The sequence below is a fragment of the Grammomys surdaster genome, unplaced genomic scaffold, assembly GCF_004785775.1.
Source record: "Grammomys surdaster isolate TR1022 unplaced genomic scaffold, NIH_TR_1.0 126158, whole genome shotgun sequence".
Classification (NCBI taxonomy): Eukaryota; Metazoa; Chordata; class Mammalia; order Rodentia; family Muridae; genus Grammomys; species Grammomys surdaster.
Window position 1 is genome coordinate 2,085,287 of NW_021620966.1, and position 24,548 is coordinate 2,109,834.

General features: G+C 43.1%; 1 protein-coding gene across 1 annotated transcript in view; it reads left to right on the plus strand.

The window, feature by feature from the left end:
• The first annotated feature begins 1,912 nt into the window (after positions 1 to 1,912).
• Positions 1,913 to 24,548, plus strand: part of Sort1 (sortilin 1) — a 54,846-nt gene continuing 32,210 nt past the window's right edge. Inside the window, exons 1-6 of the mRNA XM_028757280.1 lie at positions 1,913 to 1,969; positions 3,869 to 3,928; positions 5,587 to 5,660; positions 18,397 to 18,499; positions 19,453 to 19,617; positions 21,603 to 21,676. Coding sequence (XP_028613113.1) covers positions 1,913 to 1,969; positions 3,869 to 3,928; positions 5,587 to 5,660; positions 18,397 to 18,499; positions 19,453 to 19,617; positions 21,603 to 21,676 — 533 coding nt within the window. The remainder of the gene's footprint in view (positions 1,970 to 3,868; positions 3,929 to 5,586; positions 5,661 to 18,396; positions 18,500 to 19,452; positions 19,618 to 21,602; positions 21,677 to 24,548) is intronic.

Here is a 24,548-nt window from a genome sequence, read left to right on the forward strand (position 1 = left end):
ATTCATATAACCCACATACATACTCAAATAACACACATACATACTCATATAACACACATACATACTCACATACGACACACATTCCTATAGCACACACATACATATCCATATAACCCACATACATACTCACATAGCACACACATTCATCACACACACACACACACACACTCCAGATAACTGATTAGATTAGAATCTATGGCCTTTGGCTCACAGCAGTGGATTGTTCCCTAGCTAGAGCCAAGCTGTGCAGCCTTTCCTTGACATTGTGTTTCTTCCTTATGAAGGAGTGGGATTGAATCTGTACTCTTGGTGCCTACCCTACCCTAGTTTGTTTTTTCTTGCAAACTAAAACAACCAAAACAAAGCAAAAGGAGGAGGAAAGGGTTTATTTCATCTTACAGTCCACAGCCTGTGACGGAGAGAAACCAATGCAGGAATTTGGGCCAGGAGCTTGAAGACAGGATGCAGACCACACTCCGCTACCTTTCTTGTATAGCCTGGGGACCACCTGTCGTCTCAGGTGATGCTCAGGGCTGGGATCACCCACAGTAAGCTAAGCCCTCCTCCATCAATTAACAGTCACAAGATGCCCCCACAGACCCATCTGCCAGCCACTCTGATCCATGAGACTCTTCCATTAAGGGTCCGTCTTCCCATGTGTTTCTAATTCGTGTTAAGTTTACAAGATTTAACCACCAGAGCTTTTAATCTCCTGGATTTGCCTCCTTTCCATGTGAACTTTTTTTTTTCCTGCTTGAGCTCCGGTCATGCTGTCTGATCTGATTTCATTTTCTCTTTTAACTTCAGAAGGTAATAGTATTTTAGAGTATGAAATACGACCGATGAGTCACATCTTATGTAGGTAGATGAGTGTTCCAATAAGCTTGTACGTTTTCAAAAGCAAATGTTAAATGGTAATGGAAAGGGTGGAACAGGAGGTCAAGGGTAACAGAAAACCACAATTACAGCTAATAAGTCTGGCCTATATTTTCAGGGGAGCTCTTAAAATAAGCTAGGTCAATTCCCATTTTAGTTGTTTAGCTGAAGCCGAGGTTGCCAGTGGCATCCAGTAACCCTTGTTCCCCTCCTGAGCAGTAAGATATGGGTAATGTGTGTCCGTGGACTGAGTCACATGTGCAGAGAATTGTATAAAAAATGCAAAGTGCAGTTCCTGACTGTCTCTAACAAGAATGCCTGATGAAGACAAACATAAACTCCAGTGTGGTGGTTAGTGGGATTTTTCATTTCCTCTAGGTCAATTGTTGCAACCAGACCTCTCTAGGAAACAAACGAAACAAAAACCTCATGTTTCAGTGATGACTGGTATGAGTGGCAGCCCTGGCTAGCCCTGCTCCTCTTCAGGGGACTCATTGCTTTAATTTCAGTTACTATCTTGTCTCCCAAGAGAACATGTGGTCATGCTCTGTGTGAGACATCTAAGGCACTCTGGTGTGCCATTCTGTAAGCTTCTGGTTGCAGGAGTCTCTAACAGTTCCACTTTTCCTCTGATGCTCTGCAAGTCTGTGTGTGAATAGGCCTTCTGTCCCTCAGCAGCTTCCAGCTCGGCCTGTGCTTCTGAGAGTTAACCAGCGTTTACTGAGCAAGCCCTGTGTGTGCTTGGCACTAGTACTATTTATGGAGAGCATTCAGAGGGTCTTTTGACCTCAAAGGCACTTTCCATCCAGAAGGGAAATAGCACAGACAGACTCAGAAGCCCCAGTCAGGAGGACCACAGAGAAAATTTGGAGATAAGCGAAGCAATTTGTGTTCCGAGTTCTTTCCCTTCCAGCTTCTCTATTGGGATTGGTGGCTTGAGTGACCAAGTAGCTGACACCAGACCATTTATAGGCAGACTCTATTTTGAGATGGGAGCTGTGGTTTGGGAAGGATACGTTATAATCATTTTCAACACATGCTTATTGAGTGTGCACAGAACACCAGGGAATATAAAGCTCCTGCTCTGCTGGAGGTGGGCTCACATTTGGAAGGCTGGACATGTTCAGGGTGCATTAAGTGGAATTGGAGCTGTCTTCCTAAGAAAAAGCACAACCAACAACGTTTGTAGAAGAGCATACTGAGCTACTCTGGAGTAGGACTTGGGTAGTGGCATGTGTCCAGGGAAAAGGAAGGTCCTTCATTTTTGTTCCTAGTGCATGTATATAACACGTAATTTCTGTATGCTGAGAAGTCTTTTCAAATAACAATAGTGCCTCTGTTGAATTATTTTATTAGTTTGATAGGTGACGAAAGCTAGAAGATTAAACATTAACCTGGACTATCTCTGTGTGGTAAATTATGAATGACTTTTGTTTCCTTTATTATACTTATATATTGTTTACATTTTCTATGATGAACATATATTATTTTATAAATATAAATATGGGCTGGGGCACACCTTTAATCCCACCACCAGGAGGCAGAGACAGGTGGATCTCTATGAGTTTGAGTTCCAGGATGGCCAGAGCTACACAGAGAAACCCTGTCTTAAAAAAACAGAAATAAGTAAGTAAGTAAATAAATAAATAAATAAATAAATAGAAGATGGAAATATTTGGGTGGAAAATATTCTGCAAAGATGATTGTCACTTTTTACATGTGTTCTGGATTTTAGATATAATATACCATCTTTCTCTGGTTTGTTTCCCATTTCCCAGTGGAGCCCCAATAGGTTTATTATTGATCTTTGTGATTGTTGACTAGACAGACAAAACAAAGCCATTCACTCCTTGCCTCTGCCTCCTGCCATTTTAGCAGTTCTGTCTGGAAGCAGGAGGAATCCGACCTCTAACTATTCAGCCATACTGTGAAGACTGCTTAGCGAAACTTCAATTATGCCGATTGGATTATAATTATGTCTGTCAGTGTGGGCTCTGATCTCTTGTTTTAAAGCACACTAAGAATACTCTGCTATGTCTTTATATTTAGTTCTGTTTGAGAAAGCAATTAGACTTCCCCATCTCCCATCTGGTGCAGTGAAGATAACTCCTCTGCTTGGCTTACTTTGTGTGAGAGAATTGAAATTTCTAAGTCATCTGTGATTTGGATGAAGTAGCTAAATCCCATCTCTCCCAAATTTTATTGTGGGAATCTGTGTCCCCTTCTAATTATGAACTTAATTACACACAAGAGTAATAAAGGATTGACTAACATATCAGAGAGCTCATCCCTTGGGGAGACTGATTCTCTGTTTTCTAGCAGCCTGTAGTTCTTCCTCTAGAGACAGAGCCCTGTGAGACTTCTTCCATCCACACCAGGATTTCAACCAGTGTTGTCATTGTGGAGGCCTTGCTTAGCTGGACATACTAAGATTTCGTGGTGCAGTTCCTTGTCCTATAGAGAGGATACTGTCTCGTAGCAAGTATCCTGGTCCTCTGGCTCTTTGCATCTTTCTGTTCTCTCTTGTGTGATGTTCCACAAGCCTATGGCTGGAGTCTGTGTTGTAGATGAATCTGCTGGGGCTGGGCACTCCATGGTCAGTTATTGAGCAACTAAAGGGGCTCAGCAGCGCGCTCTCTCTCTCTCTCTCTCTCTCTCTCTCTCTCTCTCTCTGTCTCTGTCTCTGTCTCTCTCTCCCACCACCCCGCTCTCGCTCTCTGTATGTGTATGTGTGTATGTGTGTGTGTTGAGCATGCGTACACACACGCACACATCCACATTTGAAGATGAGGTTGTGAAGTTGAGAGGGAGAGAGGGAGTGAGAGGAACAGGAGATGTCAGAGAGGGGAGAGTATGAAATGGAAATGACGTAAACACAGCGCCCGTGAGTTGCATTCTCAAAACAATACATGTGAAAAGGTAACAAAGGTCTGAGGATGGAAACGGAGTGGATGACATTTCTAAGTGAATTTCATTTCCTTTTCTCTAATAGCATGTCTTCGATGACCTCAGTGGCTCAGTGTCCTTGTCCTGGGTTGGAGACAGCACTGGGGTAAGTAATATTCTAAACTCTTTTAGTCTAGCAAGATGATAGACTTTGGGACAGGTAGACACTCTAAATATCACTAATTTCTGAAAGTGTCTTCAACCTTAGTCACAGAAAATGTGTTTTCAGGACAAACTTTCAGGAAATTGTAGTTGTTTTGGCTTTGCTGTAGAACTGGAAACCAGTTTAATGCAGTCTTCAGACTACTGTTATCCTGCTGGATGAGGGTGCAGGGTGGGGTGGGTGGATGGTGGATAGGTATCCCATTAATGCCTACATTAGTGTGAGGTACATGGTAACAATACTGGACGCCTATGGAAGCCCAGCTCTGGCTCTGGACAGCAAGTTGTCCAGGCTGAGGAGATGCTCAGTGAGTTAAGTGCTTGTCGTGCAAGCATGAGAATGTGAGTTTGGATCTCCGGCACACTTGTAGGAACTGGACGCAGGTCGGAAAGATGGCTCTGCAGTAAGAAACACACTTGTGTTATTGCAGAGAGCCTGCTCCCTGTTTGTAGCACCCACACCAGCGGCTCCCAATCACCTGTGACTCCAGCTCCCGGAAGTCCAGTGCCTCCGTCCTCTGAGTCATCTGTGTTCAAATACCCCCACACAGGCACACAGACACACATAATTTAAAGTAAAATTAAAGACAAGCAGATGGGTGTGTAGCACATGCTTGCAATCCTACCACTGGTGAAGCAGAGGCAAGAAGACCCCTAGAACTCACTGGCCAGGTCACGGTCTCTACTCCGGCATTTGTCAGGTTCATGAGAAGACCTATCTCAAAGAATATGGTGAAGAACAGTGGAAGAAGATACCCGTATTGACTTGTTGTCTCTACACATGCACATATGCACACATATGTAAACATGGACAGACATATAAACCCTCTACATACATACATGAATAAGCAAAACAAAGTTGTTTCTTATAATTACCCTTTAAACTTCCCAGTAGAGGTTTCTTAAGTGTGTACAGTTTTTCTCAATTTTGACATATGCCCTAGTTTCTATGATTTTTTTTCACTTAACCCAGATCCTTGGTAACTCTAAGTTTTGTTTTGTTTTTTCCCCAGAGACACAGTCTTAAGTAGCCTGGCTAGCTTTAAGTTTACAACACGGCTAAGTTGGCCTTGAACTCCTCCTGATCCTTCTACCTCTGCCCCCTACTGCTGGGATTACAGATGTGTGGACCACCATGCCTAGCTAAAATTTCTTATTATATGGGTTTTTGAGACTCTCTAGATGCCTGTACTAACTTATCTAGAATTTTTCTCATGTATATTTTTGCATAGAAAATAATGGTTCACAAAATGAATTGCACAGAGAACTAGCAACCTGGAGGAGAAGATGCCCAGACATATGTGGCATGCTAACCTCTGAGGACAGAAAAAAGAGAATTTTTTTTTGTGCTTATATAGATACAAATTAGACAACTCCTTAATTATATGTCTCTGAGCATCCCTGACTCACTGCTTCCGGTGTAAGCAATGGGATGAGATAGAACTTTCAGATCCGCACAGACCCATGTTCCTTGGCCCTTCCTAGATTTCAGATATGTTGCATTACAGGTTTCTAGAAAGCAGAGCTTATCGTCATCCTCTGTCAGCATGTTGTTGCCCTGTCTCTCATCTCTTATCAACAGAATGCTTTTGTCCCCTCCAGGTCATTCTCGTCCTGACTACTTTCCAAGTGCCACTGGTAATTGTGAGTTTTGGACAGTCCAAGTTATATCGAAGGTGAGACAGACAACATATCCCAGGGACATTTGACTAGGCCACGCAGGGACGGGGGCTCTACCTTTTCTGGTCACAGTAGTTCAACAGATAATTTTGATCTTAAAATTCCAGCAGACTGTGGCGCTCAGCCCACTTTTGGATGACAATTTAGCAACCTTAAGAAAAACGAGAAGGGGCTTAGCTGGAAGGAGATAAGGCTGACCTGCCAGAAAGGTGGGATAACACAAGGTAAAAGGAGGAGTCTGCAGGCACGCGTGCCCATGTTAATCTACAGGCACTCGTGCCCATGTTAATCTGCAGGCACTCATGCCCATGTTAATCTGCAGGCATGTGTGCCCATGTTAATCTCATGAATTCTTACTGACAAGAAGGCAATGTGATTTTTCTGCTTCTATACGTTACAGATAGATTTTTAAAAAATATTTTGTTCAAGCAAATCTTTAATGTTTTGGAGTCTAAATGGATTATTTTTATATTAGATGGTCATTTCTGCATAAGAAGGGACTTTTTAGATCACCCTACTTCAGTCTACCTCATTACTACAGTTCACACTAGGTGATGAGGGTGGGAACATGTGTCATGACATCCGTGTGTCTTCTGCAACTTGAAGAGTAGGCTCCTTTCGCAGGATCCAGAGCAGCTAGCACTCTAAAGTAAACCATTATCTTCTTTATCCTGTAAATCTATCCCATCTTCTGCCAAGGGACCTAAATGAATCACAAGATCCTAGCAGCTGATTCTAGAAATACCACAGGAGCCAGAGGCCTCTGGGAGTCCTGCTGGGCTCTAGCTTGTTCTACAGCTGGTCCTGGCCCAGGTGCAGGGAACTGATGTTGCAGCTCTGAAATGCTTCAACCCCACTTCCCTCTTCCAGCAGGTGTGATCTTTGACTTCTGCCCAGGGGCCTGGAGCCAGAGCTTGCTATTCAGCACAGCAATGCTGGCTTAAAATAAGCAAATACTCCTGTAGGCCAAGAAGGAGTCACATGTTGGAATTGCCAAAGCCCCATGAAGGCTGGGCACTGAATTAACTGGAGACTCTCTAGCTGCTGGCCAAGTTATTACCACATAGTAGGATGGCAGAAGTGTTTGTTGAATGAACAAATGGATGAACTGATGCCTTGACTTCTGTGAGTTTTTATACCAAGAATGTGGTTTTCCTTGTTTCATATAGATTGTCAGTATATTATAGAGTCTGGGTATTAAAAAGGCTCACAGCAGGTGCCATAGTTTATGCAGTTAAATAATCACAGCTAGATGAAAAGTCTCCTGTTTGCAGAGGAAAAGGTATATTTAAAACTTTGTTAAATTTAGTACCTGTTTCTAGCACTTAAAAGTCCTTGCTATAATGAAGTCTTCCCCTAGTATTGTCTTCACCAGCTTATCTTTCATTCCAGAAGAGTTATCATCAAATTATAAAGTAATTGGAAATCCTAACGGGAAGAACGACTATGGCTGAGCATCATCTTAGTTTATTTACGTTTTTTTTTCCCTCCAGTGCTAAATCTACCATTCAGCTGTATTGTCTTGGGAAGTCATATAGAAAAGCAAAGGGCTGCCAAGTTTTAGTTGGCAGGCAGGCCAGGGGTTGACTCTCTGCACTGTCATTTGCAAATAGATTAAACTTGAACAAGTGTTGAGCATTGGCCTTTGCTATGTATTGCAATGCTAAATACTGGCCCCAGATCTGGTTGCCTAGGGATGAGGAGGTTCTCACATAGACCAAGTGATGCTATGTAAGCTATCTCCTTAGTTTAAAACTATTGGTTGAATAAAGATGCCCAGAGCCTATAGCTGGGCAGAAGAGAGGTAAGTGGAGCTTCAGTTCCCAGCTTGGGATTTAGGGGAGGACCACAGAAGGAAGAGAGTGAGAAGGTGGAGAGAGGAGAAGACATCATGGGGTAGGTGAATCATAAAAAAAAAAAAAAATGGCCATGAAGCTAGCCAGTTGGAGTAAGAGCGTTCCAGGCAGAACATGGCAAGTCATATGTCTTAGTTAGGGTTTTACTGCTGTGAACTAACACCATAACCAAGGCAACTCTTATAAGGACAACATTTAATTGGGCTTGCTTACAGGTTCAGAGGTTCAGTCCATTATCTTCAAGGTGGGAGCATAGCAGCATCTAGGTAGGCATGGTGCAGGAGAAGCTGAGAGAATATTGACTTCCAGGCAGCTAGGATGAAGATCTTAAAGCCCACACCCACAGTGACACACCTTCAACAAGGCCACACCTCCAAATAGTGTCACTCCCTGGGTCAAGCATATTCAAACCAAGGTATCATATCTTGGGATTATTGGCAGGAAGTAGACACAATAGCATAGAGGGTAGCTATCTACCCAACTGTAGTGCTGCCAACACTTATTATAAATACAAAAGTGTTGTGTCTTTTATCTAGGAACTGAAGGATAGAAGGTGGGGTAGAAACTACCAATTAATATTGATATTTACTACAACAAACAAGTCATGCAGCCTCCTAAGTGTTAGCGGGGAGTGGGGGGTTGGTGGGGTCTAGGCTCCACCCCACAGTTACCTGGCAATAGCCAGGTATGCCAGACTCACTATAAAAGGGACTGCTCGCCCCTTCTCTCTCTTTCTTGCCTTCTTGCTCTAGCTCTGTCCACTCCTCCTGCTCCCTCTCTCTCCATGTGCTCATGGCTGGCCTCTACTCCTCTGTGTTCTCTCTCTCTCTCTCTCTCTCTCTCTCTCTCTCTCTCTCTCTGCCTTTCTCTGTCTTTCCCTGTCTCTACTACCCTCTCAGCTCCCCTCCCCTGCCCTGAATAAACTCTATGAGGCTGCATGGGCCCCCAGAGGTACCCCTTTCCCTACACCTTACCGCACCTCCACCAAACATATTCCTTCTCTATTTTTTATAAAACACAGCACTAAGACTTTCTATTAGTTTTAAAAGAGGGTGATAGCAGTACTCCCCTCAGGGTCACCATGAGGTGAGGACTCTGTAATGCTTGGCATGGAGTGACGGAGAGAGCTTGGTCTAGAGCTAGGCTAGCACCGCTGCCCTAGTTGTCAAAGTGAATGGAAAGTCTTCCATGATGGATGGTATAAAGCCACTGCCCCCAGATTCCTCCACTACTTCTGTTAATGCAGAAGGGCTTCACAAGCTCTTGTTCCCTCAGTATCTGCTTCTGTCAGACTGACACAGTTTACTTAATTGTTACTCTTTTGGACAGCTGGTTAAAATGTAGCCAGTTTTTCACTGAAACTAACCTTTCTAGGATGCGTCTTGTCACCGGGATGCTTGTTTCCAGTTCATTCTTCAGAAACAAATGGAAACCTCTGATTATTGATGACTTTATATTTGAAGGCTGTGTATTAAGCTCCTCCCTTGCTATGTTGGCTTGTCTTCCATACATAATGCTTCAAGCCAGTTTTATGCCTAATAGTTTTTGTTTGTGTTTGCTTTGTTTACTACAAAGTTCTTGAACCATGTGGGTGCAATTGGAGCTAATGAGTTCCTGAGTCAGACCTTAGCAGTGAACCCCACCCTTTTCCTTTTCAGTAATGTGCTTACAGAGTCATAGGCACTGGTTAAATACTGACCGCAGCCTGACTCAAGCCTTTCGCCTGATTTATGAGAGAAAACCCTCTTTGCTAACACACCCTTTACTAGAGAGCTGTGCTGCTTGTTTTTGACACTAAGTCATTTTTTTTTTTGTTTTGTTTTGTTTTTCGAGACAGGGTTTCTCTGTATAGCCCTGGCTGTCCTGGAACTCACTCTGTAGGCCAGGCTGGCCTCGAACTCAGAAATCCGCTTGTCTCTGCCTCCCAAGTGCTGGGATTAAAGGCGTGCGCCACCACTGCCTGGCCCAATACCGAGGCTCTTTTTCTTCTTGACATGGTAGTATTGCTGCCAGTCAGTCTGAATATTCATTATCTCTCCTCGATGTGAAAGGAGATTGGATTCTGTCTCCTGTTCCAGAGTTTAGGAGAAAACTGTAAATATGCCCTGTTGCCTCTCCAGCTGGGCTGGCCTGGCCTGGCCTGAAATGGCTTTGTTGAGCATGTCAGTCAAAGTGCACCTGTTACTTCAGAAATGGAAAAGGGAGGGGCCGTTGACTCCCAGTGGGTCCTGAGGAGGCTTCAGTTGCCCAATCACATATTAAAAGCTGGCTCTATCACCTTTTCTGTTTTTCACAGCTTGGATGACTATCGTTTATTGACTTGCCTTTGTTCAGGAAAACTTCATTTGGGATGCAAATTACAGGATAGGTAAATGTGTATCTCCTGCTGGGTAGAGTTAGGCATAAAGGCTCTTGAGAACACAAAGAAATTGTCTTTGCTGCCGCCAAAGAAAAAGGCTACCAGGAAAGGAATTGTTAAAGGACTAGGCACATCATAAGTGATAAGAGCAGAATTATCTCTGCAGTCCCGTGTGCCAGCCTTTTGAAAACATTTGTGTTAATTCTTTGAGAATTTCATACATTGTATTTTGATCATGTTCATTCACCTTCCCCATTGCCTTCCAGATTCATGTTCATTCCATACACACCCAACTTTGTGTCCTCGTTAAAACAAAACAAAACTCAAAAACAAAACAACAATAAAAAAAACTCCAACAACAAAACCATCTCGTCTAATTAGTTCTGGCTATGTGACACCAACTAGAACTTATTTGACCTACCCTTAAGGAAAATTAACTTCCTGTCTTTCAGCAGCTATCAGTTACCAATAGCTCCTCAGCTAGGTGTGGGGCTTCCTGACCACCACACCTTCCATGCTAGAATGTTTGATGCCTTGAGCTAGCACAAGTCTTGTGCATGTTGTCACAACTGCTGTGAGTTTGTCTGTACACCTGACATTCTCCTTCATATTCACTGCTGCTCTAATCACAATAGGCAGGAAATGGAAGCAGCCGATATGCCCATCGGTGGATGAATGGATAATAAAAGTGTACATTTTGCATAATGGGATGGTGTTCAGCTGCTAGGAAAAAATGAAATTATTAAATGTGAAGGTAAGTGGCTAGAGCTTAAAATAATTATTCCGAGTGAGGTAACCTAGACCCAGAATGATAAATGTTGCATGTTGGCTTTGAATGTTCAGATAAGTTTGTTTCATTTGGAATCTCCACAAAAGTCAGGACATTAGTAAGGGACCATGGTGAGGGGCTTTCAGGGGAGGGAAGATTGAACACAGATATATGAAAGGGAACGTTGGAGCAGGAAGGATGAAGTGGGGTACAGGATGGGAGGCGGAAGAGGTAATACAAGGAGGGATAGCTAACACTAAAAATCTTCTGAAAGTCATTTGAAAAACTACTACCACAGAAGCATCCTAAGATATATAGACTATAGAGGCCTAAAATTATAGGCTGTTGTCAGTACTCTTGGTTACCTTCCAGAACTTTACAACAAGATCCCATTGCTAAGGGTACCACATACTTGTTTTGTGAGAGATCAGGCTGGTGTTGACCTGGAAGCTTCATCTCTACTAGGTAGCTTTTATAGTGCTGGAAAGTGCTATGCATTCTCTTAGAGAACAAAATTATCAATCTTGTACAGTGTGAACCCTGCATGCTACAATAATGACCAGCCTTGCAAGATATGGCCATTTGTGCAATAGTGGTAGTAATGTCATAGGAGTAACCAAGCAGGTTTTAATTGAATTTGAAGCCCACTCTGCAAGATAAAACCCACACCTGCACTGTTACTGGGACCAAGAACATGTGGCAAGATAGGTTATAGGTCCTAGGGAGAAACTACTGCTATTAGTCTGCGTGTCTTAGTTAGGGTTTCCATTGCTGTGAAGAGACACCATGACCAAGCCAACTCTTATATAAAACAATACTTAATTGGGGCTGACTTACAGGTTTAGAGGTTCAGTCCATTATTATCAAGTGGGAGCATGGCAGCATCCAGGCAGGCATGGTGCAGGAGGAGCCAAAAGTTTTATATCTTGATCCAAAGGCAATCAAGAGAAGACTGGCATCCTCAGGCAGCTAGGAGGAGGGTCTCAAAGTCTACCCCCACAGTGACACGCTTCCTCCAACAAGGCCACACATGCTCCAACAAGGCCACACCTCCTAATAGTGCCACTCCCTGGACCAAGCATATTCAAACCACCAGTCTGCTAACTGGACATAGAATTAAACCTATTTCTAATGACTTACTGTTAAACCCATAAACTAGTGCATGTCTCAGTCTTCATCAAGGATGATTCCTTTTGCAGTAGATGGCAATTGATACAGAGCCCTATAACCGATCAAAGTGTAAAGAATGAGAGACCGTGGCGAGCTCAGCTCTAAATGGGACGTCTGTGTCATGCCCTCTCTTATGGTACAGTTATCATAGTGGAAGAGTGGGTGGGTGACAGGGAAACTGTGCTTTCTGTGCTAGCCTTTAAGTGAGAGGCTCAGTTTAGTTTCACCACAGTAGATAGGGAAAGGCAGGAGGATCATGTGTTCAATGCCAACCTGGGCTACATAGTGGAACACTGTCACAAGCAACAAACATGCATATGTGCATATATGTACACACACATATATAGAAAGTTCATCGAAATGTGTAATGACATATTACCTTTAACACAATTTCAATTTTACATACTGAAGACTTGTCAAACAATGCAAAATACAGGTCCAAGATACTCAAATTTTCTTTATTTTATAGTTCTATGGCTTTATTTTCTATGCTTTATTCTGTTTTTGCAATTATATTTTTATGATTTCCATAGAAAACATACATTTCCCCAATAATTACAAAACATAACAAAATATTAAAAATAAAAACATAAAGTTGCATCAGACAAGGGGAAAACAGATTAGAATAATGAGAGTTAAGTTTAGTATGAATTCAAACTCTGCCACTTTTGCCTGGCATCGGTTTCAGGTCTATTATTCTTTTGTCACATTTTAATAAGCTACATTCTCTTGACTGATATTTTAACTGAAAATCTCAATGTATTTGGTTCAGGTTAGTTGTTACAGCTGTGCTTTGTAAACTTGTCACAAATGCTGAGTCACTGAGTATGGTGGCCCACACCTTTGATGCCAGTTCTCTGCAGGCAGAGGCAGGCAGGTCTCCGTGTGTTTGAGCCAAACCTTCTCTACACAGCAAGGTTGCACCCAGCCAGGGCTTCGTAGCAAGACCCATCTCAAAGACGAAGAAAACAAAGCAAAACCAAACATAAGTGCTGAACCAGCGAGTGCTGAATTATTGTTCCTACAGGAAATACATGGTGAGCTTTCTGCAAATCTCTCTTCATAACATTTCCAATCGATCAGTATATAACCTTGGCTCACTGTGTTTCTGTTAAAAAATATCTTATTAATATGTGTTGTTCCTTTGATAGAATTAAACTCACGGCCAACACTACCACAGGTCTTACTCAAGTGACATTTACCAGGCACACATGTTGCCTGCATGAGGCACTTTTAAGTTTCTTTGTGCTCAGGAACAAGAGTGTATCAACACAACACATGGAGAGCAACAGCAAATCACCAGCAAAAAGTACAAAAATGGAACACCGTGGCACTCTTAAAAGGATCCTTGTTCATAGTATGAAAGAGGACACTGCAGGCAGAGCACTGTCTTGTTGGTCTGGGTGGTTTGGGGAGGAGGATGGCTGGGGACTTACACCTCTAGGTAAGCATACTACCACTGGGCTCTATTCTCAGTCCAAACATTATCTTGTGTAACTTCTGCTGGAAACAAATGACCAGGATGGGTTTCATTTGTTTCTTTGGTTTTCATTTTGTTTGTTTGTTTGTTTGTTTTTCCTGTAAATGTCTGCAGATAGCCACAAAAGCACCATGAGTATTGAATTTGAAATTACAAATAAATTTAAATGCATAGGCAGTTTGCAAATAATGTGTGAGAAATAAAGACCAACTACATAAACATTTCCAATTAATGAAAACTACAAAACTGTAATTATTCTTTAGTCATTGGCCTTACAGCTTTCATTTCAGGATCTGTAGACTTAGTCACTGAAAAATGAGTTAAAGAACTAGAGACCAGATTGAGGCAGAACGAGTGTGAGCTGTAAGCTGGGAACTCCTGGACTGCCGTGAGTACAGCTATGTAGGTGATTCTATTAAGGAATCAGAAAGAAAACAAGGGACCTTATGTCTTAGAGTGCTTCTGTATTCCACCGCAGACACTGTTAAAATATGGATGTAAAAGCCACTATGTTGAGGTCTCAGACAGAACAACCATGTGTTATCCAACAGTGGAGAAACGGTGAAGCTGTCTTAGGCAGTGGCTGAGTGGTGTTCCTGATGTCCTGTTATATGGAAGATGGAAGTCACTAGTGAGGGTGAAACTGGAAATACATTGATGCATTTCTAAGAAAGGTGCTGAACTCGGACCTCGGTTTCCTGACAGCAGATAGTAAGATGCAAAGGGAGAGAAATGACTTAAGACAGAATTGTTAAGAGATGAAGCAGAATTTAAGGAATAAGAACTTAAGCAGAAAATCCTCAGTCATTCCATACTTCAAAGATTGTAACATGAAGGAAGTGGTCGTGAGGCCATTTGATGAAGGGGATTAATATACACAGGAAGCATTTAATTAACCACCCAGCAGGAAAACTAACAAATGTGAGCTTGAGAAGAAGTGGAAAGGAACAGAGGAGGGAAGGGACGGAGGAGGGAAGGGGTGGAGAAGGGCTGCTAGACTTCTTGAGTTTGATAGGCTAGGGCTGGGGTTATTCAGCTAATGTGTACTGTTCTTCCAGACCAGGAAGAATGAGCCCAGAAACCATTCAGAGATCATCAAGGTGGCTTCTTCAGGTTCAAACTAGGGTGGGGGACAGGGATCACAGGCTCAGTAGGTCAGCTGTCTTTCACTTGAAGCTGTAGGTGCAGAGCTTCAGAGTCATTATACTTTGAAAACACTTGTCTTGTCTCATGGCTAGAAAAATGTTTGCTGCAGGATGCACTGTACCTTGAGTCTCACCCATATTTGATTTAGATGACATCTGTGATCATTTTAAATTGTCAACCTAATACAACAGAATTACCTGAGAATCTATTTACCTACTCACTTATTTTGAGAGAGGGTCTCACTTGGTAGCCCTGGCTGACCTAGAACTTGTTATGTAAAACAGGCCGGCCTCAAACTTTCAGAGATTTGCCTACCTCTGCCTCCTGAGTGCAAGAATTAAAGGCATGCACTGTCATGCCCAGTGGGAAGAAAGTCTTAAAGAGTCATCTAGATCAGGATTGCCTTTGGCATGCTTGTGGTGGATTTTCTTGGTGGTTAATTGAGGTGAGAAGATCCACCTCACATGGATTGCACCATTCCTTAAGCAGGGGCTCCTGACCTATATGAGGAGGGAGGGACCTCAGGTAGGTAAGTGTTTAGAACATGAAAGCAAGCCCTAACTGACAGGATTAGTATTATTTAAAAGACCCCTCACCCTCAGACATCTGCTTACCTTTTCTGCCCTACAACCTCACAGTGATAAGATGGTGATTTAAAGCCAAGTGTGATGGGAAATGCCTATAATATTGGCTCTTAGTACTGGGGCAGGAGGATGTGTTACACATTGAATTCAAGCCTGGCTTCATAGCAAGAATCCAATTAAAACGAATAAAAAATTGCAGGAATTGGGCTTCACCAAACATGGACTCTCCCAGTGCCCTAATCTTGGGCTCCCCAGCCTCCAGAATATGATATTCCGTTATAATAGCTATGTGGCTTAAATAATTTTTGTTCTACACACTGTTGTCCTTGGTGATGTCTTGAGTTGAAACCATTCATGAGCATGTCCACACCATAGACATACTGAAATGATCTTTGTGTTTGGTAACCAGAGATGTGGCTGATACCTAGAATTGTTGTTAAAAAGGTATCTCTAAAGCAGATGGTTTTCAGGGTTTTCTTGGTTAGCAATCATTCGGTTACTATTTATAATTATATTGTCATATGAAGTTTAGAAAATAGATTTCATTTTCAGGATGTTTTATTGGTTTCCAGTTCATGCTGATGTACATAATATACCGATAGAAATTACTTAACCCCCGAAGGTTAGCTCTAGGCAGAACTTACTTAACGCCCGAAGGTTAGCTCTAGTCCATTTTCTCCACTTGCTTAACAGCTGAAGTAATGGATGGTTGTCATGGATGTCTTTTGTTTACTAGTGTGGCCTTCTTTTCTGGAGTGCAGGGATAGGTTCATTGGACCTAGTTCTTTAAAAGCAGGCAGTTGTGTCAATGGGTTTGTGAAGGTCCCCTGGGGAGGTTATAAAGGCAGGAAGATTTGTAAACCAGAGATAATGAAGCTGCCACAGTTTCTCCAACAGTTGTCTGAGCTGTTGATGGTGTGCACTCTGCAGAGCTGGGCACTGCTTACCTGTGTCTCCTGCTGGCTGCCTAGAAGATAAGATCCTGTACTCCAAAGCCAGAGACAGGGCAGTAAAGGAAACTGTTGGATGGTACCCACTCTCTGTCTTGATTATCTAGGAATTTGTGTATGTGTGTGTGTGTGTGTGTGTGTGTGTAAAAGTCATCCCAGTAACTCTGAGACAATGTGGTTTGCTTTGCTTTATCATCCTTGAAGACTGCGTAAACAGGCATAGGCACCTCTAGCTTCTACTGCTAAACAGAGACTCTAGCCATAGAAATGATGATTCCCAAGTTATAAGAAAAATGGACTCCTCACAAATAAGTTGTCTCTAGTTTGGGGCTAAGAATTCAAAGAACTGGACTATGATTTCAACTTTGTATTTAATTAGCTACTTGGGTTTTGTTAAATTGCCTCCCGCGCATCTCCTGTAAATCACAGGAGTGGCACACAATGGTCTCCTTGGCTCTGTGCATTTCTCATGTTCCTCAGTTTGTGATTATTTGTTGTGGTATTTCCCTAAATTTGTAGTAAATGTGAACATTACCATAGATTTCTTCTGGCTCTGAGAAACTGGCTTGCCATGTCTTCACCAATAGATGATTTAAAAGTTTTTATATCAGTTATTCTTTGATAATTTCATATGGATATACAAGGATCACATCCCCCCATTTACTCTCTCCAGCCTCTCTGCATCCCTCCCAGTGCCACCCTCTGACTTTGTTGTCTTCTCCTCCTCCTTCTTCCCTTCCTCCTCCTCCTTTTCTTCCTCCTCCTCCTCCTCCTCGTCTTCTTCTTCTCCTTCTCCTTCTCCTTCTCCTTCTCCTTCTCCTTCTCCTTCTCCTTCCCCTTCTTCTCCCTCCTCCTCCCCCTGCTCCTGTCCCTCCTCTCCTCCACCTCTTTCTCTTCTTCTTTTCTGTTTTGCTTTTTGCTAAGTCAGGCCAGTGATTGCTGCCCATATGTGCATGGGTGTGAGACCATCCACTGGGACATTGAGAAATTTACCAGCAAACCAACAAAGAAGCGTGCTTCTCTCTTCCCCAGCAGATACCAGTTGCCAGTAGCTCCTCAGTGAAGGGTGGGGCCTGAAGATCATCTGCCCCATCTGTATGGCTGACACTACATCGTGAGCGTGATTGTCACGGCACACCTGGCATCGCTCAGGTCCTCCCACCCTCCAGCTTTGACATCCTTCTCACATTTCCATGCTGTTCCCTAGGCTTGGCAGAGGGTGGGGATAATAAAGACACCCCATTCAGGGCTAAGCACTTAGTCTCTTGTCAGCCTCTTAGCCACTTGGGTGTGTCTGCATCGGCTGCTGCCCACTGTTTAGAGAAGTGCCTCTGACAAAGGTTGCAAGCAGCCCAGGTCTGCACCAGATCCAGTCCCTTTAAATTTAATAAATATTTGGTACTCTGTATCATTTAAAGAAAGTTATGTATAGTATTAAACCTATCAGACAGCTACTGATTCTGTTGTTGTTCTCATTTCTCAAAAAGATTTTGTTGTTATTTTTCACAAATCTAAACATGAATTCGAGTGCTTCCCACAGGCTTTGTCGGAATGGAATTTTGGGGAAAGCTCTTGAGAAACCAAGAGTTAAATTTGGCCATTTGCTTTCTCTAGTTGTAGCTTTGGTGAGACATGAGTTAGGAAATTATGACTAAGATGTTAACCTCTCACAGGAAAGCATCAAAGTCACCATTACTCAGTCACTGGCTTACCATAAGTAATGTGGATTTATAGGTTAGTTAGGAGCCCTTTGGCTACAGTTAGCAGAAGCTCAATTCAAACTAGCTTGAATAACAAGGAAATTGCTGATTCACATAACTAAATACGGATAAACAACATGCTTCAGGGTCAGTTCTATCCCACGTTGTGTGCTCTGCTTTTCTGGGATTCTAGAATTATCTCAGTTTCCCCTTCATCATGGAATAATAATTTTTTGCATTATATTCATATGCCAATTGTGGTATTTCTCAACAATGATGCATCAACATTTGGGACCAGATAATTCTCTGCTGCCCTGTGCATTGCAGTGTGGCCAGCATCATCTTTGCCTAAATAGTGTCTGGATTGTGATATCAAAACTGTCTCTAGATAGTCCACAAGTGAGAGTAGGGAACAAAAGCACCCCATTGAGAACTACTGGCCTAAAAGAAAACCGACCAGATTCAGCATGTGGCTTATCTGGGAGGAAATGTGTTCCCTAGAAAATCTCAAGGAAAAGAAGGCCCTCTCTTCTTCTTAGGTCAACATAGGTCACCTCACAAACCCCAATCCTGAAACCTATCACTAATGAGGAAGAGAAATATCTCTTAGGCTAACCCCTTCCTGACTGAGAAAATCATGAAAGAGGGATAAAGGCTAAGAATTCTGGCAGATCTCCACACCACACTCTAAGTATGCTTTTTTTCTTCTCTCTGTCAGTGAGGATTATGGGAAGAACTTTAAGGATATTACAAATCTCATCAATAACACCTTCATTCGGACAGAGTTTGGCATGGCTATTGGTCCTGAGAACTCTGGAAAGGTGAGATTCATTCTTGCATGTGAAGTTGTCCCCTCACAGCACCTGAAATATGTTAGTGTCGGAATGATCCAGCAGTTCACAGGATTGCGTTTGTGATGATTGATTTGTCAACATGACCACAACCTAGGAAGAGCCTCCGTGAAAGTCGTTTAGATCAGACTGGCCTGTGACATGTCACTGGGGCATGAGACTGACTTGACTGCGTTAAGATGCAGGAAGATCTATCCCACTGTGAGCAGCATAACTCCCTAGGCAGAGGATCCTGAACTAAGTATGGGAAGCATGCTAAGCAGAAGTAGGCGTGCATACATGCATGTATTCACTCTCTGCTTTTGACTGTAGGTGTGACCAGCTGCTTCAGATTCTTGTCCAGGAAATGATGGGTTGTAATCTGGAAGTGTAAGCCAAATAAACCCTCTCTTCCCTGAGTTGTTTTCTGTCAGAGTGTTTTATCACAGCAACAGAAATGAAATTAGGGCAGTATTTTAGTTTGGTATTGCTATATTTTAAAATTAGACATAGTCTGACACTGATCATAAAAGAATGGGATTTAGCACAGTTTTTTTTTCCTGGTTCACATCCAAGATGCACCAAAACCCTTCCTGCATATGTGGTAGTTAGTTAGCATTGCAACAGGTACTCCCTACAACACTGTAACCTTTGTGGAAACTATATCTCAAAACTAACCAGAATCAAAAAAATTATCACAGGTATGATGCATTGGCCCAACTCAGGATATCTTTAATATATAAGAGTAAAACTTAAGAGTAGTAAATAATGTATTTTATAATTTCTCTTTGTTTTGGATCTAAAATTTCCTTAATTATATGTGCATGTGCACACACACACACACATGTATGCACACACACAAGCATATGCACACTCACTCACACCACCTTCCCAGGTGTTCACAGTGTTACTCCCTAACCCTGATGTCTCCTCTCCCTGGGCAGGTGATATTAACAGCAGAGGTGTCTGGGGGAAGCCGAGGAGGAAGAGTGTTCAGGTCATCAGACTTTGCCAAGAACTTTGTGCAGACAGATCTCCCCTTTCATCCTCTGACTCAGATGATGTACAGCCCTCAGAATTCCGACTACCTGTTAGCTCTCAGCACTGAAGTAAGTCCAGTTGAACTTGCCTTTCCTTGTTTACAGTGTCAAAATATACTGACTCTGAAGGATCTTCTAGGGTGTTTACATTAGACTTCTTTACAACGTGCCCTTACAATGAACAGTATTTTTACACTCTGTTCCTATCTGGGTGTGACTTCCGTAGCCCGCCTCTTCCAGGTATGTGTGATGTATGACTGCTGTCGTATGTTTTTTGATGAATGGATATCCTCTGCTAGAATAGTGAACTGGAGAACAGTTTGCAGTGGTCTTTCTTGAGCTGCAAAGGACAAGTATAAATTGTCATCTGCCTAAGGTCATTATTGTTACCAGAGGAGAGGAAGTTGAAGGCCCATTCTGCCTAGATGAGCCCCAGTCACTTTCTGATGATACAGGGTATTTCTGTCCCACCCCCACTGAGGCTGCTCAGTGAGCTCTGTTGCCAGTGGAATTGAAGCTGACAGATCTCGCGTTCTTTTTTTTTTTTTTTTTTTTTTTTGGTTTTTCGAGACAGGGTTTCTCTGTATAGCCCGGGCTGTCCTGGAACTCACTCTGTAGACCAGGCTGGCCTCGAACTCAGAAATCCGCCTGCCTCTGCCTCCCGAGTGCTGGGATTAAAGGCGTGCGCCACCACCGCCCGGCAGATCTCGCGTTCTTAACTGCTATATCCAGTCCCACTTTTGAGGGCCTCGTTTTGCTTGGCTCTATGACCCCATTTTCTTTGGTTGTTCTACCTCTCTAGATGGTCCTTCTTGGCCTTTTCCATAAACTCCTGTCAGCTGACTCTTAACTGCCTTCTGTTCATCTGACATTGAGCAGCCACTTTTACTTGATTCTCCACTCATAAAGGTTCTCAGATCTTACTTCCTGCTCTGGCTGCCCGTAGGCCAGCAGGTTCCTGTCTTGCTGACCCCAGGTATCTTCAAGTGTGTGTCCCACAGGCACCTCTGGCTCAGGCCCTCCTGAACTTCACTGCTCTTCTCTCATGTGTGCTCCTACAATGTCTATAGTAATTAATGACACAATGTACCCCCGCCCCCACCCTGATGATGTTGTTGACTTATACATACACATGCGTGCACACACACACACACACTGACCTGTTAGAAGTCAGTTCTACTCTGGCTTCGTTTCTGCCTGACCCCATTCCTCAAGGCTGAGGTCGAAGACCTCATTAACTCTTACTAAACTACTTCAAGCTTGCTTACTTCATGTCTGACCTCTAGCTGTGACGCTCTGACATCCATCTTTCCCATTCACATCTATGGTTGTCACCTAAAAAAGGTGAAGCTGCCATCCCCCTCTTAGAGTACCGTCCTGCTAGGAAATCACGCACAGTGAGAGCCAGGTCCGTCCGTAGGCCTGAGCGCCCCTCGTCTTCTCACCTCGGGATTCTGCACCGTTGTTTTTTATCTTCATACTCTACCATGTTTGTGCCCTTCCTACCTTTGCTAGTCTTCGCTGGTCTCCTTCACCAGCGCTCCTGCCTCCCTTTGAGCATAGCACTGGTCGTTTCTGTCAGTGTGGTGTTCTTCAGTCAACTGTCACTGTGCAGCGCGCCCCTCTTCCACACTGGACCCCGTCCATAACACCATATGGTAGTGAGCTTTCTTAGTCATATCCCTTGATAAACTTCAAGATCATTGAGAGGCGGGAATGCAATGTCTGGTATGGCGCCTGGCACTCAGGGCACTTTATATGATTTGTTGTTCTCAGTGCTAAGACCAGAAGGAACCCAAGTAATATGCATGCTTGTATCTGTGTGGAGGTGTATGTGTGTGTATGCATGTGTACATGTTTGTATGTATATGTGTATGTACATGTGTACATGCTTGTGTGTATATGTGTGCATATGTGTGTGAGTGTGTTTTGCTCAGGAAGCTCCAGTATTTGTTTCTACCGTTCTGACTGGTTGGCTGTGAATTATTAAAGGTCATGTAAACAGCTGCACAGAATAAAGCTGGAATTTTGATAAGTCATTTATAATCTTTCAGAATGGCCTGTGGGTGTCCAAGAATTTTGGGGAAAAATGGGAAGAAATCCACAAAGCAGTATGTTTGGCCAAATGGTGAGTAACGCAAGACTCCATCTGTCAGAGCCCTAAGCCTGAGAGCTGCCAAAAGTCACATGAATAAATAGCAAGTACTTGCTATGTGCCAAGTGCTCTTCAGGGTCCCATGAGAGATAGACAGTGGGCTGGGACACAGACCTGGACCTGGAGGAGCTTCTAATTGTGCTGGGAAAGGATTTTGTCTCAGTGAATGTTATAAGGCCTGTGACTGCTGTCTACAAAAGTTTTTTCTCCATAGCTGGTAACATCAATTGGAACAGAAAATGGAGCTTTAATGTGGGGTCTTTGGTACGTCTGTGTAGTCAGGCTTACACTTTCTTGTCTAGCACTCCATCTTAGTGGCATAAAACTCAGTGCAAACTCAGGAAGAGCTGAAAGGGCTTCCAGACTGCACAAGTGCCACCATTTGCAGCGTGAAAATACTCCCTTCCCTTGGCAGCATGCCCTGCCCCTCAGTGCCCGCCCAAAGACCATGCACCAGAGGCAGCTCTGACTTAGCAGTGAAGTTGCCTTTGTTCCAGCCTGGCTGTGTTACTAGTCAGTGGCTTACCCTCTCTGGGCTTCAGTTTCTCCCTTGGTGAGAGGAGGCTTCTCAGCAGAATACGGAGGATGGTGAAGCAAGGATTGAACCAACAGCCTCAGACCTCACACATTCTGCTTTCAGAACTGCGTTCAGAGTCTCTTTTGCACTGACAAATTTTATTAAGTCCAGTAACCTGGTTTCCCAGTGTGTAGCAGATTGCTGCCAGAGATGAGCTATGGGGCTGATAGCAGCAAGCACACAGCAGCTTTACAGTCTGAAGGCTGGAAGCAGGTAGGAAAACTATGAAAAAACCAGACAAAACTCAGGGCAAAATTACTGTGCCAGATCAAGGAAAAATACTTTCTTCAGCAGCATCTGGCTTGATATGATTAATATTTGTGGGGATGACCCATACTCTTTAGGGTTTCATGCATTTCACTTAGGGAGCCAGATGAAATAAATCGTACGTATTTTAAAAATATCTACAAAAATCAATTAAAACACTAGTTATGCTACTTAAATGAGGTAGCCTTTTCCAGAAGCACTAATCAAATGATTTTGTACTATTGTACACCTGCACATCTGATTTCATGGTGTGTGTTTGAATTAGTGGTGTTGGTACAAGATAGGGCTTAACAGGAACGATGTCATATGGGATCTAAGTTAACACCTTTTTTTGTTGTTTTTGGTTTTTGTTTGTTTGTTTATTTTTGAGACAGGGTTTCTCTGTGTAGCCCTGGATGTCCTAGAACTCAGTTTGTAGACCAGGCTGGCCTCGAATTCACAGAGATTCTGGGATTAAGGCATGTGCCATCACACCCAGCTTTACTTAAGGTTTTTTTTTTACCTTAATTTTTTTCTCCTGTGAGTTTTGCATATGGTTATGTGTGTGTATCGTGTGAGGGGTGCCTATGGAGGAGAGGCATCAGACCTTCAGGCATAGAAGTTACAGACAGTTGTAAATCATCATATGAGGACTGGGAATTGAACCCAAGTCCTCTGCAAGAGCAACAAACACTCTTAACTGCCAAGCCATCCCTCTAGCCCTGGTATTTTACTTTTTTAAGAAATATAATTGCTTAGCTTTAAACTCAAGGTAGCTAGGCTACTGATGCAACTAACTTACCTTTGAGACCTTTGATCTCTTGGAATTTACACCCCAAAGTTCTGAAAAAGCATGCTCAAACCGAGAACCTTTGACTAATGTAATCTGTAAGTGCTATCTATCAGGGCCTAGATCTCATTCCTTGCAAACTGCCTTTCCAAGTTTCATTTTAAATAATTCAACCTCTGACCTAGTTGTCTATTTGAGATGGAAGAACTAAATTATTTAGCTCATAAAAAGCACTGAGCTAAATTCAGATGGGAAACCACAAAGCCTAAAACCTAGCAACGATCTGAAGATGCCAGTCTGTGTGGCAGGTGCAGTATGGCACACATTGTGCAATTAAAATAACTCACTAGAGGACAAATGAATGGCCAACAGTTGGTGTAGTAGGGTACAGGGCTCTAGAACAGGGCCTCTCACAGGCTGGCATCTTATCCACTGGGTCACAATGTCAATCCAACAGGGATTCTTGCCTTTATTATCAATGATGTACTAGGCTGCAGGGGTCATTATTGAGGGAGATGCTCTGTGCACTTTGAAATGTTTAAAAGCATCCTGGCTTGTACCTACTAGACGCCAGGAGTAACTCCTGCCCGCTTCTCTCCCCACCTCAACTGTGCCAACCAAAAACACTTCTAAGTGTTCCCAGGAGGCAGAACTCTCCTTGTTAAGAATTCACTGCTCTAGAATTTTGCAAGAAAAAAAAAAAAGGCTTCCAGTCAGAGTGACAATGAGATTCTAACAGGAGGGCTAGTCTTTAAGCCAGTGCTGAAAGATTTTGAGGTTATGAGGTTATGGTTTAGTGACATGAGAGAGAAGCATCTCACTGTGGGGAAATGGTGTGACCCCAGAGGCAGATTTGGAGTGTAAGTACATCAGTATGACTGGGAGATTCTCTCTCTCTCTTTTTTTTTTTTTTTTTTTTTTTTTTTTGATTTTTCGAGACAGGTTTTCTCTGTGTAGTCCTGGCTGTCCTGGAACTCACTCTGTAGACCAGGCTGGCCTCGAATTCAGAAATCTGCCTGCCTCTGCCTCCCAAGTGCTGGGATTAAAGGCGTGAGCCACCACTGCCTGGCTTGGGAGATTCTCACAATGAGGTAGATGATGGTAGGAGACAACAGAGCCCAGGCTGTGGGCTGCCCCACCAGGGGACCATGGGAGCACAGCTTCTCCACTTCTCCTTTTGAATCCTCACTGTAAACCGGACTAAACACAGTGAGTAGCATGCCAGCTGTTGT